Raw genomic sequence first — 24,345 nt, 5'->3', positions numbered from 1 at the left:
TTAACGAAAAACACTGACCAATGAGAGGCGAGCTCGCCTAGCGCTAGGCAGCCGAGCCAAGTTTTGGCCCCGCCGTCAAGCGGTCGAATCCTAGCTCAGCTGGCGCGAAGCGGCCGAGCCGACGGCGCCAGTGGTCGAGCAGTCGAATTCCAGCTCAGCTGGCGCGAGGCGGCCGAGCCAACGGCGCCAGCGGTCGAGCGGTCAAATTCCAGCTTAGCTGGCACGAGGCGACCGAGCCGGCGGCGCCAGCGGTCGAGCAGTCGAATTCCAGTTCCACTGGCGCGAGGCGGCCGAGTCAACGGCGCCAGCGATCGAGCGGTCGAATCCCAGTTCCGCTGATTGGCTCGGCCGCCTCGCGCCAGCTGATCTCGTCGCTCATTGGTCACTGTTTTTCGTTAATAGCTCGTAAACTACGCCGCGGATTGCATTTTCGCTAAGGAAAAAGTTGCTTCAAATGACCCGAGGAACCTCCCATTTCCGGATTGCGAGACATTTTTGGGACACCCTGGCGCCCGTACCCACAAGTCGTCGAGTCGATGCTGCATATATGCGGCGCTCGGCGTGAAAGGGTTAAATGTAGATTAAACGAGGATCTTCCAGATATGCTGGACGATCGAGGGAGAAATTAATACCATAAGCCTAAACCCTCTAAACTTCGCGATACCTAAAATGATCTTCGTTGTTCCAGCTTCGAAACGGCCAACTGTTCTACGCGTCCCTATTGGGTTCCCCGGTGAACATGTCGGCGAACATCGAAGGCGGTCTCGCGGACGGCCGCTGGCACAATCTGACCTTGCACTCGTACTTCCGGGGGCTGAGGCTGTTCGTCGACGGGGTGCAGACGGGCGAAGAGCTGGACTCGGCCGGTGTACACGATTTCCTCGACCCGTATCTCTCCGTGCTCTCGATCGGCGGAGTCAGCCAGGACCTGTATCACGCTCAGAGCGCTGGCGCTAGGAGCTTCGAGGGTTGCTTGGCCAACTTCACCGTGAACAACGAGATACAGCCGTTCAACGGCAGCGGATCGATCTTCAAGGAAGCGCTGTACCACGGCAAGGTGAGCACAGGGTGCCGAGGTCCGATCGGCATCAGCGCCGTGGCCACCGCCGATCCTCTGAGCATCGGTATCACCCTGGTGATAGTGTTCTTCGTGATCCTGCTGATCGCGATCTTGGTCAGCTTCATCGTGTTCCGTCTGAGACGGCAGAACAAGGAGAAGAGCGCGCCCTCGGTGGTGAACAAGAACACGAACGCTATCATGACCGGGAACCCTTTGGTCGGCGCTGGGAACGACAACATGATGTCGCGGCACGAGAACACGTACATTTCGGACACCTCGGACCTTCGTGGAGTGGGCCACATGGGACCCGAGCTGATCTCGAAGAAGTACAAGGAGAGGGAGATGAACGCAGCCACGGAGCACCGACCGCAGCGGCCGGACATCATAGAGAGGGAGGTGACCAAGTCACCCCCTATCCGGGACGAGCACCCGCCGCTGCCTCCGCCCGCTCAGACCTCTTTGCACTCTCACGAACACAATCCGGAACCTGACATGCCGGAGCACTACGATCTGGAGAACGCTAGTTCGATCGCGCCCAGCGACATCGACATCGTCTACCATTACAAGGGCTACCGGGACGGGATGCGGAAGTACAAAGCCACCCCTCCGCCCATCAGCAATTACACGAACCACCACAAACACACCGGCCAACAGCACAGACACGCCGGTCCTTTTCCTCCAAGGGCTCTGCCACCACCCAACGTCAGTCAACCGACCGGACCCACGCAGAAGCTGCTGCAAAGTACGCCTCTAGCGAGACTGTCGCCTAGCAGCGAGCTCTCCGCTCAACAGCCGAGGATACTGACTCTGCACGACATCAGCGGGAAGCCGTTGCAAAGCGCCTTGCTAGCTACCACGTCCTCTTCGGGAGGTGTCGGCAAGGACGCGCTGAACTCCAACAGCGAGAGGAGCTTAAACTCGCCCATCATGAGCCAGTTGTCCGGCTCGACTGCCAGCCGCAAGGCTCCCCAATCGAACAACGAGAACTCCGTGAACAACGTGTCTTCGGGGCCCATGGGTCTAACCGCCGAAGAGATCGAGAGACTCAACTCCAGACCCAGGACGTCCAGTCTCGTGTCGACCCTGGACGCTGTCAGCTCGTCCAGCGAGGCGAGAGGACCACCTACTCACGGCCCTCTTCATCTTCACAGGCGGCACACGCCTCCTGTCGAGAGACTCGAGCGCAGAAACTCGTCGACGACGGACGAGAGCGGGAACGATAGTTTTACTTGTTCCGAGTACGATAATACCTCACTGGTGGGTGACAAGAGGTCCGACAACCCTTTTGCTAAACCCGACGACGAGGAGGTCAACCAGCGCAGCAACGAGTCCTCGCAGACCAGCAAACCGCCGTTGCCGCCGAACGTGAACTACGACGGATTCGACAGCTCTTTTCGAGGATCATTGAGCACGCTAGTTGCCTCCGACGATGATCTTTCGACGCACATGGGCGGTCTTTACAGACCCGCCAGCAACGGATCCCCATCGACCACCACCACGGCCCTCAGCTGGGACTATCTCCTCAACTGGGGCCTGAACTTCGACAGCCTCGTCGGCGTGTTCATCGACATCGCCGAGCTGCCCGACAGTGCCAACAGGGTGCCCAGCACCCTTCGATTACCGGCTAACATCCCGAAGCCGTCGGAGGAATACGTTTAATAGTCCGGTGCGATCGACCATCTGCTTGAAAAAGCAGAACGCCCTAAGTCATAGTTCTCCTTTAAACGCTTCTCGCATCATCCTCGCGCGGATGACTCTTCAGTGTAACGGTTAGAACGAGCAGAGGCTCTCGAATGGCGCCTGGCAGTGCGCTCCGAACTGAAAGAATCGGTAAAGTGCTCAACGGGAACGTGCAACCACCAAAAAAAGGCGGCGACGACGACGCAACGGTAACGATCGACCGATCAGTGTTAATACGCTTTAATCGCTGAACCGAGCGATTGCGGAACGCGACGAACGTTCTTCTAGATCTGTAAGCGAATCGGCGCGTGCCTCCGGTTCGTCGATCGACGAGATCGACTCGGAGAACCGGGGATGCAACCCGTGTCTTGCCATAACCAATAGGATCCTCGATCGACCCTTCCACCCTCTCATCGACCTGCGAACTTGTAAATACGCCCGCGGCTTTTTTCTGTCTTTTTTTTTTTGTTTTTTTTTTAATTAAAAACGAGGTTCCCAACGGACGGACTTCCGGTCGGATTCGCGCGGATTCGTCGCGGCAAACTTCCTGTCGGCTGCGAGTTCCTCCGCGAGTTTATGGTCGGCGGTAACATTGCGCGACTGTATCGAGCGAAACTCGAACCACTTTTGTGAACCCTTGGATGGCGGACATTCCCGCGGCGAGGTACATTTCGTCCGGTGCTTGAACGTTCCGAGAGTATTTCCAAGATCTTGAGGCAATTTAGGGAAACAAATAGTTGTATTTAGCGTGTCGTAGTTACTGTGATTGTGTCGTGATTTTGCGGAGAGACGAAGCAGCGGACAATGAAGCTGCACCGTTTCTCAAGAATGCGATCTTCGCGATGTTCGATTACGTCGCGAAAGCGATCTTTCAGAAATCGTGGAACGACTATCGAGAGCTACTTGACAAGCTTTTCGATACCGATAGCAATTTCATTCGTGAACCTAGAAGTTACCTCGAGTTAGGTATTTTACACGTGACAACGAGAATGCTCGTTGGCTCATTAACGTCGACGTACAAAACATTAACCCTTAACGGTCCGGAAGTATATCAAGTTTACTTCCCACCAGGTCCAGGCTGTTTTTCAAATCAAAACAAGACTGAATTTGCATGCGAATAACACAAAAGTACACTTACATAAAAATGGTAAAAGATAACGAAACATAGATAAGAAGCAGAGACCTAATTCACAAAAATGACATGGCACAATATTTAACGCATTACTGGTACACATAACAACGATCACAGCAATAAAAATAATAAATCGGTTCTTGCCGCCATATGCGCGGCATCGGACCCAGCAAGTAAAGTACAATGCCGCTCGTACGGCGGCATTGGTCCGTTAAGGGTTAATATTCCTAAAACAAAGCAGCTTCCGTGTCCGCTGTTGCATATTAAAAATCATACGGTTCGCTTTGCACGAATCTCGTATTGTCTTCTTAACCGTTTGAGTCCCAGGGGTTATTCAGAAAACACGGTCGAAAAATGCCGAACAGCGTGATAGCGCTTGTCTTAATTGATTGCGAAGAGAACCAAGCGGCGCGATGGCGCTCGTCAAGATCGACAAACAGGACAAAAAGAGAAAAAATGAAACAAAGCAGCTATGCGATGTACGCGCGTCGCTAAAGTTTGATCGCGACGCAAGATCTGAACAGCGCGATCGCGCTGCTTGGGACTCAAACGGTTAACCCTTTGCACTCGAAGCAATTTCAACTGTAAATCTAAATTAACTTTTCTGACTTACAGTATTTCCATTTTATACGACAAAGTGCGTTTCATGCATATGAAATTGAGTCTTGCGACTCGTACGACAGTTAGACTTTTAACAATCTTTTTATATCAAAGCTTCGATAATATAAATATTATCTTGGAACGTGATGTAACAATTTTAGCGATGTCTCAGAGTCACCGCTCGAGCGCAAAGGGTTAATATTGCCACAAGTTCGATAGTACTTGCGCTGAAATCTGTAGCTAGCAACGGCTAAGTCAAAATGGCAGCTAGCTCCCGACGACTCGGACAAAGTTTCCGCGAGAAACTTAGGACGAAATGGACCCGGACACCGCCGTCCATGGGTTTAGCCCAAACATAGGTTTTAGAACTTGACAACTCGTGTATATAAATGATTTCGACGCGCTCGTGCCAGATAATCTCGATACTGTCGCGCGATAATTAGCGATCGCGTGACGGAACTCGTCGAAGGCGGGCAAATCGTAGCTGCGCGACGACCTTTGTGCACCTCGAGTCAACGTTTTCGCGTAGTCACCGGGATGATTGTCGTAGCATTTTTAAAGAGGAGGCGAGAACAATAGGTCGGAAACGTTGAACGAGACGTAACTACCAGACTGATTTCATTCGCGCTATCGATGGCGCCTAATCGTAGACCCTCCCCCCCTCATCTTTCTCACCGTGGATCGTCGAGATACTGTAAACTACCGCGAAACCGATTTTTCACTTTGTAAATAGTCGTGCGACTGAGCTGTACAAAATGTGCGAATGCCACCGCGTGTATGTATGTATTATCTTATCAACGTATTTGTAATGAACGAAACATTTTTAAAATAAAACTGCCGATCGATCTTTTTATTGCTGACCTCTCCCAAACGCGTATCCCCCGAGTCTGTTCGCAAGATATTTCGAAGAATTGTTTAAGGCTTGGAATCCTTTTTAATTCGATTGGTCGGAGAATTCATCGCCGTTACGATAAATAGACGTTGACATTTTTACGAATCTTTTTATTCGATCGTTGGCTGCCTTCGCGCAAGAAACAAGCTCGTCGTAAGATTGATTGGACCAGCGTACAGGGAATAATTGTACAATTGTCGTATAAGCCGCGATTAAGTCTGCTCGCACGAATTATGGTCGAGTGAACGGTTTAACTTCCATCGGGCAAATAATCCGAATGAAAATTATTTCGCAAAGACGATGAACTCCGCCCTGAACACGCTTCGATTCTTCCTATCGATTTAATATTTTGTAAGAAGAGAACGACGAGCCGTCGATTAAATGACCGCTCGATGCGAAACTATTTAATTTCGAATTAACACGAGAATCATTCTTGTTCCCTTGCGAGAGGCAACTCGGACTTACTTTCAATTAATTACTAAAACGCGCTTTGATCGGTTAGCATGTTCAGATAATGATATCTTCATTCCCGTCGTACGACGAAGAGCAGCCTTTGAACAGCGCGTATGCGAACATTAGCCTAATCGCCGACAAAGTTTGGACTTTCGACAAAGAGGACCCATTTCAAAAATTGAATCAATCTCTGTGGCATCAGGTGATACGATCTCCGATTTATTACTTATCGCTAGATAAAAGAATCCGGGTTTTTTTCATTAATATTCTCTGATAAACGTTCGTTTCTTGCTGTTACCAGACCGAGGTAAAACGAGAACTTTAATCGATGTAATCGTTGTTCGCATGCTAGGATACTTTATGATTCGTAGGGAACTGCTAAAAAATATTTACTTATCGATGGATTACCGAAAGCCAAATAAAAACACTGCGATATATTAATTTGCAATTGTTCGGTAATACTTGTTCTTCAAACACATGCGTCAGGCTTAAATCTTAATCAAAATACGAACAGCCATTCGGGTTTCTTGCAGTATTGTAAGGTGTCTGAACGGTACAAAGAGAACGGCCATCATTGTCGAAGACGCGTTCGCGATGTCATTCCCGTGTCCCGGTTGTCAATTTATGGCAATTACGAGTACAACGAGGAACGTGAGAGCTTTTATAAACCCCATGGGAATACCACGAGCATCCCAAGCGCGAATTATTGTTGGACGGATGTCACCGAACCCTGGATGCTATCGGATGTGGAAAAACTCTTCGCCTGGTTAACTTCGAACAGTCCGGAAACGAATAGTGAACTGTTAGTTAGAACTTAATTACGATCCGTAATTGTTATTACAAGTCTCTGTAATTGCCACGACCGCAGCTCGATAACAATTTACGTTTACAGGGATTAATTTGTAATCGATCGTTACATTTCACTATTTAGGCCATTTTGTAAAAATTCTGCGGAGCACAAAATTTTCTTGCTAGAAAATTCTTTTGCTGACTAGAAAGCGTCGAAAGAAAAATGCTTCTCGTTTTTATAGCATACGCAGCTCTTATTACTTAATACGCACGAAAAAGATATAAATGGAGATTATTTTTAAACCCGGATCTTTTAGGAGCTCAACAATCAGGGCGACGGAATCTGACGATTTATCAAGAATTGGATGCGGCTTTATATCGCTAAATCCAAGTCCATTGGAAAAGAAGATCGGGACGAGCCATGAGGCTAGAAACGAGCCGCAATTGGCTAAAGAGATCAATTTAATCGGTAATATTCCATTGATTAATCAAGAGAATATATTCAAAGTTCGTCTCTGAATCCGATATAAAATTATCATCTACATCGTAACAAATTACGCTGTTTTCTTATCTTTTTCGTTCGGAGACAAAATTAGTATCGATAAATTCTAGCATAATAATATATACGATGCACGTTCAATCGCCGCTCCAGCGAATTGAACGGAACGTAAGAGAAAATGGCGGCCATATTGGAAACTGAGGACATGGATGCTTCGCGCAGTTGCTTTCACAGATCCTTCGAACATCGTTCTGGATCGATCAGTTTTGACAAATTTACACAAAAGATTGCTTATTTCGTATTAGATATCTCGTGCTTTGCATATTCCAATGATACTTCGTACAATTATTCCTGGTACATTGAACCTTTGATTATGCAAACGGAACATCAATTGCCAGACGAAAGTCCAAAAGAACCTAATTCCACGGGCATAAAAATTTGTATAAATAGTCGGCATCGGAATCCTCTTCTCGCGATTACTAAAATCATCGAAATACTGGTTTCTGTACTCACAATTCGCAACTTCTTCTCAACTTCGCGTCCTCGAAGAATCAAACACCAGGAAGAGACCGGACGATCATTATTACGGTCACCAACGATACACCATCGAGAACTCGATGGAGATGCAACTGCACATTCGAGTGAACAGCGAAGCCGTCCGAAGTTTATGGAAATTAGGCAACAGCCGGGAACAGTTCGGTCAGCAAAGGACGCGCCTGCCGTGCCATCGTCCTCAACCGGTCGCAGCGACAGCCGCTGTCAACCCTCGGGAACAAAACTGCCAGAGGAAAGATCGACAACAGCAATTCTACTATGCTTTCCAGTATCGGCCACTGATACTCAGAGCAGAGTATCAAACCGCGAGGACGGAAACCCACGCGATCCCGAGGAAACATTTTCCACCGGTTCTCAGTCCCGAAGTACCAGAGTTCTTTCCGAAGATTTCAGTGACGAGATTCAACAAGGAGCATAACAACAGCAGGATGCAGTACTTTCCTTCGCTGAACGAGAGGAGCTACCAGAACGAGCTGTTTCCTTACAACAGGGTTCATGAGAATGCTGGATCGTTGTACCAGGTTTCGATAATTAACAAATTATCTTATTTCATATTTACAAGGGAGAGATCGCGAGAGATCTCGCTACTTATTTATTATTTCATTATTTATAATTACAATTAATATAATACAATTCATTATTTATAAAGATGTTTTACATTCGATCTTTATGATTTCTGATTCAATAGAAACACACAACGGTGTACATCATTCTAAACTATTATAAAAGTAACTTTTATATTTTTACTGACATTTAAGCAAAGACTTTAAAAAAGCTGTATTTAGTAGCTCTAATTATTTCAGAGCACAACAATACCCCTGCTGCCAGCAACAGAGACCACGACCTTCGTCCGTCCTCCTCAGCAATGGTACCAAAGGATACCAGCGACTGCGCAGATTCAAATAACGTCTTCCGGTGCATCGCCCACCTGCACCACGGTGCAACCCCTGCGAACAACCATCACCCACCATCCTCTGCAAGTGCAGGAGAAATTGCTGCAGTCGAACCCCATACCGATACCTGTCTACCAGCACCCGATCGAACTGTACCACGAAACCGGTCAGAAACGGAAGACGCAAGGGGTCGACTTCAAGAACCTGATTCTGCTGACGAGGAACGCTATGAAGGCGCAACGAAGTCTTTCGAAGCCGAGCCAACTGAAACCGCAGACTTCCTACGTTCTAGAAACGAGGAGTCGGACCACGAAATCGGACTCGAAGGTGCTCCGATGGCTGGACAAGAGCTGCCCTTCGAGAACCAAAGAGTTTACCACTGCGAACACCTTGGCGCCCGAACTGAGGCGTTTTGAAAACAAATCAGAAAGGAAGGCGGCGAGTTCGAAAAGGGAGAAGGAGAGTTCGAAGAATGTGGACCGTGCGAGACCGGAAACGGGAATTGGCGTACACAGGGTAGCTGCGAAATCTAGTGGAGAGAGAGAGAAGGGTGACACGAGGAGCAGAAGAAGACTTTACAGGGACGTTTTGGCGAACACTGCGGTGAACCAGGCTATGTTCGAGAACGTATTTGAGAAAAGGTAAGCGCGATCAGATTCAAGTCCTCGCATCGTTGGAATTCACTTTAAAATGGTACAAAAACTGAACTGATAGAACGTTAGCATATTAGTCTTAATTTACAGTATGCAATTTTAACAATGATAAAACCTAGTCATCTTCACAACCCTGTATATATAAAATATAGGTATTAAATTATAGGTATAATATATAAATATTCCAGATACGACGAACTGGAGCAACAAGCAATGGAGCAGTACAGGACTTCGGAGGAGTCGCTGGCGCTCAAGTATCAAGTAATTAATTTTCACTCGCCTTGAGGATCCTACTTCGGATGGAAACATCACGGGATATCTCTTAATAAAGAAGGGGGCAATTTGAACGCAGGAGCTGGAGCGTCAGGCCATGGAACAATACAAGGGATGCGGAAACGTACCAGAGGATTGTTCGGTTCCGCAGGAGGATAAGCCGGTCGTAGCAGGTACATCAAGGTGCTTCAAAGATAAAACAAGCTGCTTGGACGGAAAACAGTGTTCTGGCTTCGGCTGGTGCAGCCCAGTGAGCGTGGACGAGAATGGGGAGAAAGGTTACCACTTTTATCGTGAATTCTGTGGCTGCAAAGAAAACCGTCATAAGTCACGCGTTTCCCAAAACTAAAATAAAAGATGAGATTAAATCTGTTAAACTAGAAAGAGAAAACGTTTTAAGCAAACTATTTCTTCTTTAAAGATAATAATACCGAAGTCGACGGTGAAGAATGCGATTCTTGATACTTTAAAAGCTTAGTGTATCAAAAGTGAAACCATGTGGCTTAGGTATGTTTTCCTTTTGCAACCCGACGTTTTGCAAGCTTGCAATCTTCTTCGAGTCGAGCTTTATCCTAGTTTTTAGCATAGCGATCGTGCAAGGCGGTTTCGGTGACTCGTCTGACAATTTAATTGACTCAATTTCAAGCGATAGAAGGTGCATTGCTTTCTTTAGCTTGACGAACATTACAAGCTTCTAATTACGTACTCGCTAGTGAAATCAACTCGCAGTCCATTAATTATTATATACGCGTCCCTAGTTTCTTTCCTGCATGGACAAGTTAATCTCACGCAAGCTGAAAATAAAAACGAGACTGGGTTCCAGACTCGTACGTCAACGGATAAACATCCACGAGCGACCGTTCTATCGAACAGTCTGACTACACTGTCCCAAAAAATCTCTTACGGATCGAAAAACACATGTAAGGGTGCATCAGGTGACAAGATCAACAAAAGCGGTAAATATTGCATCCCCCTTAAATGTCTTTAATAATACGTTGCTTCTCTTTCCCTATCTTTTTTAACAAACTCCGAATGTGTTCTTTGAGCCCTAATCTTGTATTACTCCAGTGAAATACCCTACACTCCATTTAGAAATTAGCGCCCTAATTATTTTTTACAGAAAATTAAATAAAATTTAATTAATATAAATTACATAAATTTAAATGAAACTTATATAAATTCCTCACATCTCTCATGAGTAACGCAGAGGCTAACATCCCTGGATAATAAAAAAAACTGAAGTATCTGCATGCGCCAGCCTGAATAACTGAAACAAAGGATAATTATTGAAATAAAAGAACGATCGTTGGAAGTGGCGTTACACTGGCTATTTGCTAATAAGTACCGTGAAAGAATCGTTCTAGTTTCAGTGCGAGCCTCGTCAAAAAGGCGTCTGATACTGGTGTCACCCTACGAAAAAGAATCAGAAGCCAAGTTGACGAGAACGACTGACCTGGAAGAATTCTACTGCATTGCCCAAGCAAACAGAAACATCTTTGGTTACTACAACAACTCAAAGATTGCGAAACTCGGCGGCGGGGATGAGAATATAACTATCATTCAATCGCCTAGAACAGAAGGTACCTTCGACAATCTTCCAGTGCTGTGACACTTTATGAACAACACAATAGTTTTTATTTTTCTTCAATCAGTGTGGCTTTCCGGGTTCTGGACCACTTGAAAACAGAACTTTTGAAGGATTATTGGAATCGGTACGAAGGATGGATATGTATTCATCAAAAAACGCAACAACGAATTAGTTCATGTATACAAATATAATAAATGATTCAATACTGTATCGTGTATATATATATATGTATATATATATATACTTTCTTTCTAATATAAATGTCTCGACAGATTTTGTTACTGAATACGCAGACACGAGCAACATACACATTTTCATTCTACGATATTACATCAGTTTGTTCATTAATCGTTCAACGAACGGCAAGAGTATGTTATTCTACGAATTATGATCATGCACCAAGAAATTAGCACTGTTATTCTATGCGGCTTTATAGTTTTCATAATTATTCTTTATCAAAATTTTCCACTATAGTTTTTTCGAGGAACACGTCGATAATGAATTGTACAAAATCAAATAAAACAGCTTCTTCAGTCTTTGTTGAATACTTTTCGTCGCATCTGAGAAATTTCTATGACCTAAATACTGATAATTACGACCTGTCCTTCGACAAAGGAAGAAACTTTGAGAAACGCTGTTCAAAAACATAGCATTTATAAAACGATTGTAAAAGCATTAATTGTCAAAAACTTATGTATAATATTTGTATATAAACTTCCTGGTATTATAACGAGAAAGAATTTGCGTAAATATTAAATTAGTTTCGATATGCACATTGTTTAACTCTGGTAAACTAATTACTCCTAATACTATACTTATTCCATAACTAGCACGTTTTTCATAGCACATAAAGTATACACAATTGTATACACTTATAATTTGAGATCATTACTGATTCTTATATAGATACTGAGAGCGTATCTTGACAGAAGAACATGATAATTCTAGAAATTTCCACCTGTACTGCCATGGCATTATTACTTCAGGAACTAAAGTTATGGAAACTTTAATTAACGTAATCTTATATTAATAAGAATACTAATGTTAAATAAAAAAATCACTGTAATAATTACTAAATAAAATATTAACATTCAGTCGTTTACCAGTTATCAAGAAATTCAAAACCAGTCTTTGGTATAGGCCTCTCCTCATCCTCCGGATTGAGTTGAGAAGATTGAAAGCTACTGTAAGAACTAGGTGTCTCTAATAGCGCGGTCGACTCGTTAATATCGCTGGATTTTGTGCGTGACATTACAACTAATGTATTCGACTGACTCTTATCGGTGTCAGAGTCCCTCTCCCTGACTAAACTCTCCATATCATCGTCTGAATTATTTTGTAACTTCAATAGAGAAGTCTTGTTCATTAACTTAGTGAATATACTTTCAGAATGATCGTCTCCATTGTTTTTTAATAACTGTTTATCATCATAAATACTGCTTATAAAACAATCGGTCTGAAAGCGACTAACTTGATGGGAAGCATAAGTATCATTCAGAGAATTTGAATTATTTCTCTGCGATTTGGTGGGACTAGAGAAATGTGGTGACTCTCCAAATTGAGCTCTTATCAACTTGGACTTGGTGTCCTCTGTTGAATCTATTATACTCAAATTTATCTGAGATTGAGTCATGAATGAAAATGGAGCTGAGTGCTCATCTCTCCATCGTAGTGTCTACAATATTACAGTAATATAAGTTCAATGTAATACTGCATGTACAATATCGTACTACCGCATGTAGTAATACTGCATGTCACAATATACTTACAGAACCAGTCTCGTCAATGACATACTTCATACCAGTCTGAATACGTAATTTTGGATACCATTCTGGTAATTCTTTAGTGAGTTCAACTTTCTTCAATGTATATTTCAATGCCACTTCTGGCGGGATAATAGTTTCATTTATTGCCTGATTACGTTCTGCTGTACTTAAGGTGTTCCATAGTCCTTCGTAAGCTTCCTTTGTTGCTGTAATCTCTTCTCCTATTCTTTGAGCCAAAGGATTTATACTGTAGAAATATTGTTCAGCTCTTGAGCCCAATGTAGCACTCATAACGAAATCTTCAAACTAATATAAACGAGTTATCTGCAACAATGGGACATGATAGTTTATAAAATAATTAATAAAAGACGCTAATCTGTACATACAATGAGAGATGATCAACCATAAAATTAATAATGAATAGACCCAGTTAAAGGTTACAACACCACGCAAAATCATTTGATTCTTAACAAATATGCAATCCGTCGAGACATTTGACAAAAGAAGAGTTAATTATAATAAATATGAAATGTATAAAATAAGACAATACTAAATGAATGTCTGAGGTGATATCTATAAGTATGTTTATTATAACACCTCTATACAATAATGCAGTAACACTTGCGCGTGCGTACATTTGCGGTAACACACTTTTAGCGCGAAACTTTCTTGATTCTTAGGGTTACAAAAAGTCGCCGAAGTGCTTAGAATGATACGTTCATTTTTAAAAATTTACAATTTTGCGTGTATAAATAATATCATGTCCACGAACTGACAGATAACTACAGTACTAAAACTGTATTATAGCTACATCTTACATCTGAAGTGGACGTTGATTAATTACAAATTTTAATTTGATTGTCTGCCTAGCTAATAACTAATTGAATTGTCAATTTAATCAATGTTTAAGTACTTACTTCGGTTAATTGCAGTTGTACATCAGATAAACTGACTTGTTAATCACAATTTATATGGAAATGTTGACTTTCGAAACGGTGTTCTCTTTACGAAATCCCGCGTTGAATTAATACATATGTATCTGGTAATATCTTAAGAAAGTAGAAAACGTGTATATATTAGTGCGAAACAGATATGCGAAATTTGAAATTTCATACTTCATATGTTAATATTAAATTGGAAAGGAAATATATTAAATCATTAATATTAAACATTTCAATGATTTATTTCCATTCTCATCATTTAAAGATTTACTATAATATATTTCTATGATTTTTGTGATTAGACATTTAAAACGAATCTTTTTGAAGAAATTAACAAACAAATCAGCTGGAGAGATATACTATACTATACTTAAGTGTTCAATAATAAAGCTGTTTAAACTTACAAAAGTGATGATAACCGAAGAACAATCTAATGCCCTAGTATTAGAAGCTGCATAACTAACTGGATTTCACTGAAATTATCATATACTTCATTGTTCTCTTTTATTATCATACAAATATATACAATATCGTTATTTTAAATCAGTTCTTGCGCGTTTAGTAACCGTTTCTTTTATACTTTATAATTTAAACGGAACGGATTGCTTATTTTAAAATGTACACAGTACACAAAGAATGACAATTATTTACAGACAGCAATATTTCAACAGGAATGGTAATAAATAAATCGCGTATGATATCCATGAGAATTAAGGTCGTCGCCCACGTAACAATACATAATATTAAAACACATCAGATTAACATCAACGTGTTCACATTATTATGTGTAGTACAAATATGAATATGTTAATTTATTTATAACTTTCTAACTGTAAATATTGGTCATTAATCATTAATGACTAATTCAAAATATTTTTCAAAATATTTACCAAAATATTGAAATTCTGGTTAAAGCAAACTTAATATTTCAATTAATAATTTTTATTAATAAAACAGAAAGTATATTTTGCACTAATCCAATTGGCCAATTCTGGGAGGAAGAATATTACTTACTGATAACGTATTGTATTCTTTGTCATGCGATTACTGATAAAGAATTAATAGAGTCGATTAGCCAATATTCCTCATCTAGTAATAATAATCTTGTAGGTATCTGGCAAACAGCATCGATGTTAATAACTCTATGTTTCTAGTCCAATGTTGTATTGATAAGTGGACGATAACATACTTTAACATTAACTGCTTTAAGTATTACTTACACAATTATTAGTATTCTTTATAAAGACATTTCAAGTATAAACAAGCATATGCTTCAATTGTAATCTATTCTTTCTCCTTTTTATAAAATATATATACAACCGGTAGTGCATCTCGATAATTGATTGTTGAACCATGAACTGAAACTATTTGACAAAATATTTAATTCTTTATTTTTACTTGCACTGCGTGTTTCATCATATACGAGCTGAATCTCCCAAGAATAATTACCATTCTGAAGGTAGTTCCAACAATCTAGTAAAGAAATGTATTGAACACAAACTAGTCATGATTATAAAGTTGTGTTGACCTTGACATGACTTCAGTAGGTCAACAGAAAGTGTACTAAATCGATCAAAAAACTTTTGTTTAAAATTTCTTTAAAAGATTATTGAGAATGTCTGAAAATAGTGATTGATCTTAGAGAATAAAACCTGTATATCTTTCATTCAAGAAACAGACTTTGATTTTGTAACACTGCATAACACGATTATTTACTGCGCGGAGAATCTTTTAAAGTATCCATGGTACATATCTCTTTTTCTGTTTTTCCTTAGCTGAATGAATCTAACTATTAGGTACTTTAGTAACTCTCACCGCGGCACATGCAGTCACACGTGCACATTTAGTGTTCCCAATAACGGATTCGAGAATTCTTGTACTCCACAGTACGTTTATTCAAAAGTATCATGGTTCTGCGTGTAAAAGTCAATAAAATCTTCGCCTCTTTTTTTAATATCGTGCAGGACAAAATATTAACAGTTTCGTATATTGTGTAATTGAACAATAAACACATAATTTGTTATGTTAGTAAGAAGGTGGCACTATGCTTCATGGAACGATAGTTTACCTGTGCGGTATATTTTCAAAGAGTTACTCCCGAAGAATGCGGTTCGATAAGATCTTTTTATTCAAGATTTTTATTTAAAAAAAATATACTAGCAGTGATGATGATTCACGCACGAATCGAAACTCGCATTAAAACTTTTTTTTTTATAATGATATATGACATACACATATATATAGTATGCATACATATATAAATATATATATATACATGCTATTTTGTATATATACATATATATGTACATATACTATTTTGTCAATGATTGTATATCTCAAATCTTGTGTTGTATTACTCTAAATTACCGCAAACACCCCTTCAATCCCCGTTACAAATACTGTATTGCTTTAAGACTATTATAAACTAATGATAGTTAGGTAAATTTAAAAGAAAAAAAGAAAATGGACCGAACGTGAAAAAGAAAAGAGGGAAACGATTTCGTTTATCCCGGAATCTCGTGTCATTCATAGTGTACAGTTTAAGGAAGAACCTGTCGTAAGACCGAAACGATGCGGCGGTACTGATATAAAGACATTTCGTAGCAACGAAAAGTATCAAGATATAAATAGAATTACACGAAACGTAGGCCAAACGCAGAATTGTCCACAGTTACCTGTTTGACAAATGTTTAAGAGGGCCCAAACTTAAAATAGATGTAGCACCGAGTGCTCCTAAATTACAAGTATTAGGATTTCTTGCACTGTCTATCGTAATTATGGGCAACCCGAAATAACCCCCAGTTTGAGCGCTAAGCTGCGAGAGCGGTATATAACTCTGTATACCGAGATTTGATAAACGATTTAATACATGAGGAGATTTCAAATCTACAACTGGCAGTGCCAACTCTGCACCACCATTTTGTGCTACAGTATCTACCTCCTTGTGATACGCTTGCTTATGCGTTATCAGTGCCTGAGCTGTTGGGTACTGAGCAGGACAAAGATTGCACCTGCCGAACAAACGTTATCATTTATTAGTGCTCCGAGTATCATAAGATGGAGCTTGCTCGGTGAACTTACTTGTGAAGCAATTTACTTGGCGCACGATGTGTAGCCATATGTTGTGTCAACATCTCTTGATTCTGGAAATTTTTATCGCACACTTGACAAGTGAGCATGGACCTGAAATAGCGCATAATAGTCTTAATTGTCGATAACATCATTTTTCTTCCATTGATCCTTACCGTGGAGGTCTTCCACGTCTGACCACTGGTAATTGCGGTGGACCATCCTGTGTTAAGTCGACGGTAGGTGGCCTCGGTGGTCGCTCCACTTCGTTCACTGCCGTTTTGTTCTGTTTATTCTGAGGAACAGCAAACTGACCTTGCTCCTGTTGCTTTTTTTGCGAACTAGCTGGTATGATAGAAATAGCAGAATTCAGAGTGAGCGCTGTAACATTTAAAGGCTGCTGTGAAGGCATAGTCCTCTGTTGCTGGGAAGGTATCTGCTGTTTGTTTTGTTCGCTTGTTTTATTTTTATTTGCAGCTGGAGTAACAGTAATACCTCTGGCTGCCAGGACATTAGCCACAGCCTTTGCATCAGACTTCTTGCCCCCAGTAACTGCCGTGTTCTGCACTTGAGCTGGAGCGGAACCTTTAGATTAGTAAAATATGTCTTTTTTATTTCCGTAGTCTACCTCTTCCACGATTAGTTATTACAGTTGTTTTGTTATGGTTTATCTCAAAATAAATTCGCATAAATACACCGACGAACTTGACAACAAAAATCCAGTGGAAAATAACAAACAACTTAATATATACATATAATAAAAATAAAGAAACTAATTCTTAGAAGAGGTTTCAACAGAAAAGAACTAACAGATACAGTATTCGTAATGTAAATTAAATAATATATACAGATTTTTATGTAGACACATTAATCTTACCTGGTTGTCGTACACTAAGCGTTATAGAATCTGTAAGATGTATAGTAGAATCATTTCTATTTTGTTGCGTGGTAGCACCTTGAACGTTCTGTATGACGGGCAGGCCGTCGTTTCGTTTTTGTTGAGCGATAACGTGACAGTCTGCATCTTCGTTCCTGTCTGGTAACAAAACGTCCATACGTCGTTGTTTCATAGCAGAATTATTCTGCTGTTGTACTTGCATCGATTGCTGTATGGGACGTTTCATTCGTTGCCGCGGAGATGGTCCGGTTTGTGGAGCCCGCGGTGCCCTGTAAATATGTATGGAAAAATTAAGCTCGATAATAGTTTATATATTTTATCAATTTAACTTTACATTAACTTACGAGTTTCAACCAAAAAATTTACTTATCGGAACAGTAGCTTTTTTCTATATAATGAGCTTGATCAGTTGAAACTTGTAAAGTCGTATATAATACTATGCTAAACTCTAGTTAGATACATTTCTACAGCAGAGTTGGGAAATGTTTAGTGCAATTAATCATTGAGACAATAATGAATAAATATAGAAATTATAAATTTGAATCGATTAATACCCAACTCTATTTTACAGAACACTGAAAATGTTTTTGTGATTGATAATACTTGCCGACTACTTTGTGCAACAGTAGGATACCTTCCACGTGAAATTTGTTGAGACAATTGGGGATGCATTTGTGGTGGTGCAGTCATTTGTGGATATGGACCAGGTCCATACTGCGGATATAGGTGTGCTATATGAGGAGGATAATGCATGCCCTGTGGAGCAGGAACTCTATACAGTGGTGGCCTTCCTGGCGGTTGTACGAAGTAATTTGGACCAGGGATCATTGTATTAGCACCTGGTGGAAGACTCGGAGGCATTTGCGTTTGCGGAAGTGGCATACGTTGTACTTGTTGAGCTAACTGTTGAACAGGTGCAGGCAATTGCTCAAAATTAACTGGTGGTATTAATGGCTGTCCAGTGCTAGATACTGGATTATATGTAGGAGAATTCGTTTGATGAGGAGAAGTCAAAGGCGAATTCCTGCTTATTTGCTGAGAATTCGATGAATTTGAAGCTTCCATTGGCACTGCATGAGGTGAATGCGTACTCAATTGCGGAGAGGCTTGACTCAAGTGGGGTGAATTCTGATTTAAATGTGGCGAATTTGTATTTAAATGGGGGGACAGCTGGCTCACACTTGGAGACAACGGTGTCCCATGCATTTGAACTTTATGCATAGCAACTTCCATTGGTGAATTAAAAATAAGATTAATACACTCTGAAATATTGCACTGATAGTGGCCAGCTTTGCTTTTATGCTCATCCAAGTGAGCAATATCTTTAAACTTTTCGTTACAAACGCGACAGGTACTGACAGTTTCAGCCAACTTTTCCAACGAAACATACTCTGTTTCTGATGGTAAGTTATTTGATAATGTGTCATTTTGATTATGTCGTTGATGCTCAATCAAATTCTGCAGGAGAGATCCAGCACTTTCAATATTATTATCACTCCCGTGCTCGGATTGTTCATCATTGTCTTTAGAAGTCTCACTATTTTTATTAGACAGATTAGTGGACAACTGATTCCAATTGAAACCTGTTGTCCCTTCTGTTGTTTCTTCAGGCTTGTCTTCATCGTCGCACACTGCCCCACAATCTGTTGAATGATTTGGGTATGTCGAAGACTTTGAAATAATACTGATAGCTGGGTTTTCCTCCAAATTATGTATCATGTTGGATTTCTGTTCTTCGTCATCTTCTTCAATACCTGAATTGTCCGTTAACTGATTCCCGGATCTGGAACTGAAAAATAATACAAATTATAATAAGAATAGGAATACTTTTGATTATTCATTACACGACATTTACCCAGACTGTTCACCAAGCTTCTTTAAGTTTTCAATCGTTTCTCTACACGTTGCCTCCAACGCATCTGATTCTTCGTGATCTTCTGTTTCAGAAAGCCTCTTATCTGAACTTTCATACTGATCTGTGCTCTGCAGGTCATCAACATTTTGATCTTCTTTTTCAGATGGGTTGGCCATATCACTCCCTACACCTGAATCACCTTCATTTACATCTATGGATGGTCTATCATTCTCTTCCAAAGGATTATGATTGTCAGTATTGAATTTGATATTTCCATATTCATCCTGTGAATAATATTATTTTATTAACAGGATTAATAGATTTTTCTTAGTTTACTGCTTTAACGTACCTGTTGCTCTACCATCACGTTTTCGTATGGTTGATCAATTGAACTTTCTGTATCTTTGTCATGTCTTCGATCATTCTCCTTTGTCCCAGCCACGTCTCCTTGACGATGAATTTCTGTACTCAGATTAATATTGCTATTTACAACTGTAAAGTCCTTCGACTTTGAGGATTTCTTCAACGTAAGTTTCAGAGAATCTGAGTAGTTCTGTTTTTTTAGCGTAAATTTCAAGCAGCCCTTCTTCTCTGGATCCAACCAGTAGGTACTATTACGTTTTTTTTTCACCGCTTTCAAATTTGTAAGCCTTCTTAGAACTACTCGAGGTGATCCCAAGTGAGTATATATGTGAGAACGTAGTTGTTTCTTTGATACAAACTGCTGTCCACAAATTTCACAATTCAACAATGAAGATTTTAAGGTAAATAACGAATGTTGATCTTCTATGTTTTCACCTGAAATAAAAATTTATATAAAAAATATTTGCAAACACTGCACATTTTAATTTTATTCACTTGATTTTACAATGCTACTATAAATATCTTCGTTTTTATTTTAAAAAACAAAAATGTGGAGATAGAATATCTAACCACCTCTTTGAAAGAAATGTCAAAAGAAAGATGTCTTAATAGTTTGCCGCGCTTTCGTATCTCCTGTCAAATCGATTTAACCAATATCGTCGTTTATCTGCAGTACGCGAGAATCTTAACGTCAATAATATTCATACACAATTTTTATTTCGAACGTTTGCTCGAAGTATCAACGCGCGTTCCCCGTGTTACAACTGATGTAAACAATCGATGCCGATATGTATATGTAGCAACAGCAAGTGATCATGCAAAATGATTGTAGTAGCAGACAACCTAGCGCAGGCGGGATAATTGCCCCAGCTTTTGCCGAGAATTGAAAACAGGACTCACCAAATCGATATCACCTAAAGAACGAATATCATTGGTTCGTTTCGTATTGTACCGCGAAATTTCCACCGTACAGTCGTTCGTACCAAAATACGATTTTTCAATAGAATAACATTACGAATATTCGCTAGCTGCCTCCTACAGGTCGCGATATAACGATAAACTTAATACGTTGCGTTCCATTTCAAAGAAACGCCCAGTTAAGTGCCGGTAGATCGATGAAATAAACCCACCGAAAAAGATTGAACAGCTTCAACTCTGCGGTTTCGAAGTTCGAATATCGCAAAAAGATAAACTTTGAACCATATATATTTCATCAAAACTAAATGAATATGCATGTATATAGTGTTATATCTATCGGTAATGTAAATTTTGGCGTTTTTCGAGTTGTTAGTTGTTACTAGTGTCCTAACCTTTATTCGAAGATGCTATATATTCATGGATCCCACTCAACATTGAATTTCTATTTATGGTAAACGATATTGGGTACACATTGAGATGCTCTTATTATTAATGTATAAGTGAATTTGATTAAATTTATATTCGCAATGATTTTTAATTTTCATTGTTAAACATTTCTTACGTAGGCACAAGATAAAGGTGTCCAAACTTTCTTACTCAAGAAAATAAATAAGCATTATACTGGCATATTTTCCTTCTAACAATATGTAGATGAAACAAATAGAGCGAATTCATATACATGAAGAAAAATTAAATATTGATACTGTTGCATCGAGTCTAACATAAGTAAAAAAAAAAGGAGTTTCATTGAGTTTTAATATTATTTCATCAAATATATGTTACATTGTCCAATTATTATATCCACACTTTGTCTTGTGATCTATTTCTTTCAGTATTTTGGAAAAGGACATACCAAATTTTTGTACATCGTCCTCTGTATCGTCCTTACAAATGCTGCTTTTGTCAGTAAATCTAAATTCCTCAAAGTCTTGATCCAATGAACTGTTCATTTCCAATCTGTGTGCAAAATTATTAATTGTCTCTTTTATTAAGACATAACAGAAATATTATGTACAATTTGTTTATCAACAATAATAGTATTATCTCTTATGTCATACTTACAGGCATTGTTATCAACAATGCAAATTGTATGAAGTCACTGACAAGAATTTTTCTTGATGTAAACAATAAACTTCATTGAAGAACGTGGTGAAATTATTTATCGACGATCGTACGTACATATACGTAATCCATTTTAATAATTAACAGTTCACTTAGTTCCACCTAACATCAACCGTTTTTAGTCACTATGAAAACAAAAAGAGTGAACCGAAGTCCCGCCAAGGTGATACGAACTCACGGAAAAACGATCATTAGTGTTTATAATCGGTGACCACGCGACGAATGTAAACAGAACCAATTAAACAATAACGGCGCAAATTTGTGAACATGCGTCGAACTTCATTGCATTAACTGTGTTCAAGTGAAAAAACAAAACATATACGTTTACTTCCAATTGTCGGTGACTATCGTGAATAGGTATTGGTATATTATATTTGTTGTTCCGATTTGAACACTAAAATCGAATCGTCACGTTCTCATTCGACTCATATGGAAATTAGAAAGAGAGGAAAAACGGTGTATATGTGTGTTATAGTTTCAGTCGTTGTTCAGCCGATGAAGTTTCCCCCGGGTGTCTTGCATTGTTTAGTCAACTATGGCTGCCAATTGTTATGACATGGTCACTGCGCTGTTTATGGCACATTTTGTTGTAGCAACATTCAACGAAGATGAGATCGGCGCGTCAACTGCGATGCCAACCGTACCCAATTTGAACTTATTATTAGTACGTGTTATATCGAGCCGCCAATATGGCGGCGTCGCGATGAAACCCGCGCGTCGGACAGGATAATCAACTCAGTGTGAATTCGTGCCGAACTGTTGAGGCGCGTTCAGAGACGGGTTCAGTGTTCAGATGCGTTGTTTTGTAAGGACGCGCGCGCGCGAACGGGGTAGCGTGCGCCGACCGCTGCAAATGCCGGCCTTCCCCCTCTTCTGCTCTTCTCTCCTCTCCACACTTCTCGTCGTTTCGTTTCGTGTCGTCTCTCGTTTCTTCGTGTCTAACTTCTCCGCTGCACTACCATCACCACCTTTATCCACTTCCGCTCCTTCCCTCCTCCTTTTCTTTTATTGTCTCTTGTCGATCTTTTTTACGACCACTACCGCATTTCCTTTATCAGAGATCAGGGGGTTCACTCCCTCTGCATGCTCTCAGTTAAGCAGGATATACAGGCGAAACGTGCACGCCGTTGCGTATGCCCTTCGAGCAAAATCCCAACAAATACAAAAGGGATCGACAGAGATGTATGTTGCAGCCGCAGGAGAGGGGGGAAGTAGAGAAGGAGCTCGAATTGAAATTAAGTGAACCTAACGTGCACTCAAGTATGAGTAGGGAGCCAATCCGCTCATAGCAAGTACTACTGACGCAGGCGCATTTCGAACATCACTGTAAAGCTCTGTCGTCTTTCTCTCTCCCTCTTTCCCCTTACCCCACTATCGTCGATTTTTCATTCCATTCCATCTACCGAGAACATCTCCTTCTCTCTCACTCTCTCTCTCTCTAGCTAAGCTATTCTCTTATTTTGTTTTCCGATGCCACTCTCCTCCTCTAACTTCTGCTTCCACCTTTTTCTTTCAGCTATCCCTCCAATGTTCCAAGGTATAGCTCAGTCCATACAATTCTCCAACAAAATCGTCAACGTTAACTATCCAATTGCCACCTGTCATCCATTGTACCTAAATGCTGATGCAGTCGCGTCGCGACGATTTATATCCATAATTCGTGCAAGCGCGCGTTTCCGGTTTCACGAGCTAGCGTGACAACTAGCAATCCTCCCTGCTTTATGTTGAGATTAAATGCAAATATTTGTCCGAATTACAGTCAAGAGATTTTAATCACGTACTCCAAAATATATTTATTCGCCATTTTGGGCTGAACAGATATTGTAATTTTCATGTTCGATTTCTGCATAAGCATCGGTTATCTGCGAATTACGTATGGCAAGTCAATAAAAAAAGAGAAAACGATCGGTATTCAACGTCGAAGTAACTGTACCAGGGCTTTCTGTAGCACAGCTTTTTATTGGTAAAGCATTCACCAAACCCTACGTACCTGAAATAACCGGTTTGATTGGAAAAACATACATGGAACAAGGTGTGGCTGGAATGGTTGGAGGTCGACGGGAACAAATATAGTAGGGGAACTTAACGGAACATGTCGAAAACGGCCGAATCTGGCATCTATTGATCGTAACAGGTTCCCTGTGCTATATTCTGTGGAAATACTCAAACAACCTTTGCTTGAAATTCTATATTTAGATCAAACAGAATACCGCAACCGACTCGTATTACAATAAAATCATCGAATATCACCCCACCCAAGCCATATTTCCTGAATTTACAATTTCATAGCCACAACTGGCTGGCTTATGTATAATTTGCAACGAATTTTTATATTTATTCGATAAC

The 24,345-nt window shown here is 40.6% G+C and overlaps 4 protein-coding genes across 9 annotated transcripts in view; 2 read left to right on the top strand and 2 right to left on the bottom strand.

Annotated features, from left to right (window-relative positions):
• ft (cadherin-related tumor suppressor fat) overlaps positions 1 to 5,306 on the top strand; it is a 216,622-nt gene extending 211,316 nt beyond the window's left edge. Inside the window, exon 22 of the mRNA XM_033485393.2 lies at positions 689 to 5,306. Coding sequence (XP_033341284.2) covers positions 689 to 2,719 — 2,031 coding nt within the window. The 3' untranslated portion in view covers positions 2,720 to 5,306. The remainder of the gene's footprint in view (positions 1 to 688) is intronic.
• A 572-nt stretch (positions 5,307 to 5,878) lies between these two features.
• LOC143259830 (uncharacterized) lies at positions 5,879 to 9,745 on the top strand. The gene is made up of 6 exons (XM_076523528.1): positions 5,879 to 6,019; positions 6,351 to 6,619; positions 6,924 to 7,075; positions 7,556 to 8,181; positions 8,458 to 9,194; positions 9,395 to 9,745. The coding sequence occupies exons 1-6, from the start codon at positions 5,879 to 5,881 to the stop codon at positions 9,489 to 9,491; spliced, it is 2,022 nt and encodes a 673-aa protein (XP_076379643.1). The 3' UTR covers positions 9,492 to 9,745.
• Positions 9,746 to 11,235: 1,490 nt separating this feature from the next.
• On the bottom strand, positions 11,236 to 14,113 carry LOC117229094 (uncharacterized). 3 transcript variants are annotated; one of them, XM_076523866.1, is made up of 3 exons: positions 13,751 to 14,113; positions 12,837 to 13,157; positions 11,236 to 12,742 (listed from the first exon to the last, which is right to left on the bottom strand). In XM_076523866.1, exons 2-3 carry the CDS (start codon positions 13,122 to 13,124, stop codon positions 12,167 to 12,169), a joined length of 864 nt encoding a protein of 287 aa, XP_076379981.1. In that variant the 5' UTR covers positions 13,125 to 13,157; positions 13,751 to 14,113; the 3' UTR covers positions 11,236 to 12,166. The 3 variants fall into 3 exon arrangements, with proteins under 3 accessions (XP_076379981.1, XP_076379982.1, XP_033341141.1); XM_076523867.1 differs by lacking the exon at positions 13,751 to 14,113 and adding an exon at positions 13,431 to 13,713; XM_033485250.2 differs by lacking the exon at positions 13,751 to 14,113 and adding an exon at positions 13,220 to 13,424.
• Positions 14,114 to 14,259: 146 nt separating this feature from the next.
• LOC117229093 (uncharacterized) lies at positions 14,260 to 23,877 on the bottom strand. 4 transcript variants are annotated; one of them, XM_033485248.2, is made up of 10 exons: positions 21,940 to 23,877; positions 21,731 to 21,834; positions 19,946 to 20,394; positions 19,597 to 19,880; positions 18,349 to 19,530; positions 17,721 to 18,010; positions 17,339 to 17,428; positions 17,020 to 17,224; positions 16,856 to 16,957; positions 14,260 to 16,785 (listed from the first exon to the last, which is right to left on the bottom strand). In XM_033485248.2, the coding sequence occupies exons 2-10, from the start codon at positions 21,825 to 21,827 to the stop codon at positions 16,446 to 16,448; spliced, it is 3,039 nt and encodes a 1,012-aa protein (XP_033341139.2). In that variant the 5' UTR covers positions 21,828 to 21,834; positions 21,940 to 23,877; the 3' UTR covers positions 14,260 to 16,445. The 4 variants fall into 4 exon arrangements, with proteins under 4 accessions (XP_033341139.2, XP_033341140.2, XP_033341137.2 ...); XM_033485249.2 differs by having other exon boundaries at positions 17,339 to 17,416; XM_033485246.2 differs by having other exon boundaries at positions 17,020 to 17,428.
• Positions 23,878 to 24,345: the final 468 nt, after the last annotated feature.

Source organism: Megalopta genalis, chromosome 7 (assembly GCF_051020955.1).
Source record: "Megalopta genalis isolate 19385.01 chromosome 7, iyMegGena1_principal, whole genome shotgun sequence".
Classification (NCBI taxonomy): Eukaryota; Metazoa; Arthropoda; class Insecta; order Hymenoptera; family Halictidae; genus Megalopta; species Megalopta genalis.
Note: the sequence above shows the minus strand (reverse complement) of the source record. Positions and strands in the feature narration are given on the sequence as shown.